Source organism: Anopheles coustani, chromosome 3 (assembly GCF_943734705.1).
Source record: "Anopheles coustani chromosome 3, idAnoCousDA_361_x.2, whole genome shotgun sequence".
Taxonomy (NCBI): Eukaryota; Metazoa; Arthropoda; class Insecta; order Diptera; family Culicidae; genus Anopheles; species Anopheles coustani.
In genome coordinates, this window is record NC_071288.1 from 39,701,746 (window position 1) to 39,706,641 (window position 4,896).

Sequence of the window (4,896 nt, forward strand, 5' to 3'; positions counted from 1 at the left end):
TACTTAGAAAAAACGGAAAATGGATAAACGCCACAGATTAACGCGTTGCTTGGGGGAGAAAAAAAAACTGTGATGAAAAATCTGATGTTTGCTCGCGGTTAGTTGTTTGCGTACCCTCTTTCATCGCGTTTCACCTATTGTTGACGGCCCATGGGCGGAACCCATCGGTGCGGAAAACCAGCTGCACATTGCGTCCAAGGTCCGGGAGACTCCCAGCAATCGCCCGAAGGAACGTCGAAGACAATGCTACGGACGTAGCGGGGTTTCGCGTCGTCGTCATCGCTTGTCCGGAATATCCTGCTCGACGGCTCAGAAACACTACCTCGGTGGAGCTTACCGTCGCTTCCGGGCGGTTGTGTTTGTGCTGGGCGGGCAGTAATTTGCAAACAATCCCTCGTCACGCATCTTTGGCCCAGCGCTGAAGTTGGCTGGACTCGCCTAAGCGTTGGGGGCTCGCTCGGGTGGCCCTTGCGTGCAACCCAATTATGGGCCCGGGGGGCTGAGCCGGCTGAGGGAGCTGGCGTAGTTGCGATGTCGGCGAGCGCGTGATTATGAGTCAAATTAAGTTTTATTATTATTCGTGCACGGTTTGCTCCCGTTTTGTGCCTGCTGGAAGGGATGCAAATACCCGTCCAATAAGCTGGACGACGATGGGAGGTAGAAGCGGAGATGGCTTGGACGGGAAAAGAAACTTTGGGTGCGTTTGGTGTCACGTGAAAATACGAGCAGGCGGCCAGGAAGTAAAATCGTATCCTTTGGGTGTGATGAACCATTTTCCCCACCTTCACGAATGTTGCGTTGCAGTGCGATGAAACAGGATACACGCGTGCTGCGTATTACGAGGCGCATTTTGACGTTTTGGTGACGGAGGGACCAGTAATAAAGGCCGGAAGCAGGGCGGAAGGGGAGCGTGTGCCGTGGGGTGGAGAAGCTTGGCGCGACAGGAAATAGCACAGGAGCGTGCCTTGCAATACCGGCGACGGTTCGCGTAGAGGTCATGTAGAGGAGAAAATATGGGAGTGGTGTGGCGCAAGGACACGCCGGAGGCAGGATCCGAAGGTGGCTGGGGCATCGACACGGATGCATGCGCTTCTATTTTTCTGAGGCCAGCAGCCTTTTGGCGCCAGCACGGCGAGGGATGCTTTATTTCTTGGAACTCGCGAGGTCGTATCTCGCATGAGTTTTTATTAACAATGTGGAAGACGTTTCTCTCGTTTGGTTAATCGATAAAAGGGAAAACATTTGACGATTTTTTGGCCACGATGCTATGCACAGGAATTAATCGTGGAAGATTCGACAAAATTACTTGTGAGCTTTGAAACTGATGCGCTTGTTAGATACTTCTATGGCTCAAGTCCTAACCACTTTTCGGAAATATTTAACTAATTTAATTGTGTAAGAGATTTTCAGGAGAATGCTAAAGTTTGCAAGAGGTTAAAGGCTAACGAGTTCGATTTTTAAGGATTCATTGTGAATTCATATTTGTTATAACACTTGGCAAATTTCAGTTTTGCGTTTTGTCGATAGTTGTTAGAATGAATCTATATGACAATATTTTTATCTGTTTAATAAACGGAATCGCATCTGAAGTTAACAAATCTGTTTAGGTCCTGCTACATTTAGTACTGCGGTGAGAGAGTAATGCTATAAAATTGTGTTAATGAGAGGCCTGGTGATATACATTTCTTATTTATTTCTCTCAAAGACGACAATTACCTCAACAACTTTATTCCAGTAATGATGGACAAATTGTTACTGTGTGCAAATAATTTTCCTATAGCACCTTCCAGGAGTCTTTTTCTTGTCACTTTCAACTAATACCATTTTGTTTGGCTTTCGTTTCAGATGTGAATCATTAATGAATGAATCTTTACGTGTGAGTTGTCGTTTTACTTATGGTATCATAAATTATGCACGATATCGGGCGGTGTTGTGTTTCCAAGTGTGGTGGCGCTTAGTTCTATATTTACAAGCCGGAAGGGTCGCCTATAGTCGCACCCGGTTTTCTATCAATATAAAGTTATCGTTAAAATAATCCTAAAGCTAATCTTGACGTATTTGCATGGTGAAGAAGTGGAAAAGCAAAATTGTCACACCATTCTTATAATCCGTACGCCGATAGCAGATAGAAGCGATATTTAAATCTTCACCATACGGCTTAAGTGTTTGTGTGTGCGTGTTTGTATACGTGAAAAATAAACATAGCATAGAAAATGGCCCAATTTGTGACACACATCCAGCCGACACTGATCGAAGCCTCCCAGGGGCACGTGCCGCACCACCATGGCCATCAGGTTGGGGTGCCCCATTCGTCCCATTTGCCACACAGTGGCCACAACATGCCGTCCCCTCCGACGGTGCACCACGGTTACAGCCATGGCCATGTGCACGGGCACGGCCATCATCATCCGCCGTCATCGCTCGTCCACAGTGCCAGCCGGGATATGTCGAACAGCAAGGGAGCATCCATCCACAAGGTACCGACGCATCTGGCTCTCTCGCCGAAGGCCGACGACCATCACCAGCAGCATCATCAGCCGCATCCACACTATCAGCACGTGGAAGGATACTATCAGCACGCACCGTTACATTACCATCAGCAGCATCATCATGGGCACACTCATGGGCATCACCATTCGGTGGTAAGTAACTTTTTCCTGTGTTCTTTACCAGTATTATTACTTTCTTTTGTATATTACAACGTTATTGCAATCTATCAATGGGTAAAACATGAAAAATATTTCTTGTATTTACGTTAACAAATTCAAACATTTGTTTGTATTGAGAAGATTGAAGTCATACTCTTTCAGTTTTCATGCAAACATTTTTCTTCAACCAGGTTTTACGATCCATCAATTCATATTTGAAGGTCAAACTCTGATATGCTGGATGGGTATCTTTTTTTTTTATTTGAAAATATTTCCTCCCCGAAAGTACAACATTCGTTTTATGGTTTGCAAATATTGATATCGATGTTTATGGATTGAACAAATGTTATGGGATGGTTTAACCCTACGCTCGTCCATTTTCACCCTTAAGCGTGTATCGCCTGTTTATTTTAGTGCGTTCGAGAATGCTTCTGCCGTTGTTTATCTTTCAGCGAAACGGTATTTGATCTTCAAATTAAGTTTGTTGATGGTGTCCGTTTTCAGTTTTGGTAGCATATGTTTCATTTTCAGTCAAGGTAAAAAAAATCTTCTGTTACGTGTTATCAAACAACAGATGACATACGGCATTTTTGGCGAAGTTTATACGAAATGTACTTAAGTTGTTATGTGAAAGTGTTTTTAACACGTTAACTGCCAAGCATTTTTAGCACACTTTTTTAATACAATCGCGTTTGATAGGTTTACGGGAACCGTTATTTTGACAGATTTCTAGCTTTGGCGGAAAACTTTGAACTATTGTTATTGTTTCCGTGGTAAGTTTAAACAAAGCTTTCAGTAATGATTTATTGTTACGTAAAGCTTAAAGTCTTGTGCAATTCCGACCAACTATGAATAAATTTCCCGTCAATTTGACGTCAGAATCGTCAGAAGACCTAATGTTAAATTATACATCAATCTGCAAAACTAATAAGTGTAAAATATTATGGTTGCAATCAAGTTAAAAAATGTATTTGCTTTGTAAAAGAGAAATACTGTACTTCTTTCAGTACATTTTGTCTGTTGACAGACTTCTGCTAAATATAACATTTTTCAATATTTAATTATTGAAAGGCGAATTAGTAGACTTTAGTTAGTGGAGAAAAACTAATCATTTATATGAAACTTGATACCGAAGGAAATTTGCGTTTTGATGAACACGTATTCGGCTTGAGTAAGTTACGTAGAAAAAGGATTATTTGAAGCTAGGCCCCCGACCGTACGGAAAACAGAAACTCCAACACACCCTCAACATCGACCAGAACAGCACTAGCTCAAATCCCATTAAAAAGTTGAAAATTTATTGCTCCAGCACCGCGTCAGGCAAATGGAGCAGTAGTAATACAGTTCGGTTTCCATTCCCTGGCCTCCTGCAGGAATCTCCCCTCGGTAAGGCAAGGGTTATAAGTTGGCGTGGCGTGGCCTGACACGATTACCATGGGAAATCATGGAAGTTTGGTGTTTTGCCTAAAGGCTAAAGCGGTAAACTCCGATAGTGCGAAATAGCTTCGGCATGTCGTGGAGGCCACCACGAATCGGTCCGGTATGAAACTACGGGGTGTGCAAATACGAACGTGTCTTACATTTGCAAACGTATTTGTTCGTTGCGTGCCCATAGAGCATGTTTCGAGGCATGTGCTTTCGTCCAACGCATACGCTTGGAGGCTTGGAGTAATGCTCATCCCGTGGAGTTTACTGAGGGAAATTAATTCGGTGGGTCTCCATCACGGAGCTAAATTGATAAGTTGCGTGTGGCTGTGATAAGGTTTCGTTGCTGGCGATCTCGTGAGAGGGTGGTTTTTATTTCTAAGTAAGTTATTAACAAACGACACCTTCCCACGCACCTCAGTACTTGTTGAAATAAACCAACAGCTTTAAAAAAGGTTCCACAAGGTAGAGTAACATATTTTAGTACAACCAACGAATTCGTTTAGTACATTTATTGTGACGGTATATCTCCTTCGCTAACACATAAGAAAAAATAGTTTTACAATGGAACAACATATGTTCTTCATCACGAAAATGTAAATCATTGGGAAAGATTCTATCTTCTTCTGCAAGCAAATCTTTCGATGCCGCACGTATGTCCAAACCACGGGCACGTAAATCATGTAGCAAGATAAACATTGACTTAGCGTTTTTGGCGTGGTTCGGCTTGTTCGCCGGAATGCCTGGACAACTACTTCATCCCAATGCATGGGGGCCCCGGCTCAATCACGTGCCGAGGCCAACGCGCTGGTGGAATGCATAA

The 4,896-nt window shown here is 43.4% G+C and overlaps 1 protein-coding gene across 1 annotated transcript; it reads left to right on the forward strand.

Moving 5' to 3' along the window:
* The first annotated feature begins 2,213 nt into the window (after nt 1-2,213).
* LOC131260808 (histidine-rich glycoprotein-like) lies at nt 2,214-2,881 on the forward strand. The gene is made up of 2 exons (XM_058262638.1): nt 2,214-2,642; nt 2,840-2,881. The coding sequence occupies exons 1-2, from the start codon at nt 2,214-2,216 to the stop codon at nt 2,879-2,881; spliced, it is 471 nt and encodes a 156-aa protein (XP_058118621.1).
* The last annotated feature ends 2,015 nt before the right edge of the window (nt 2,882-4,896 follow it).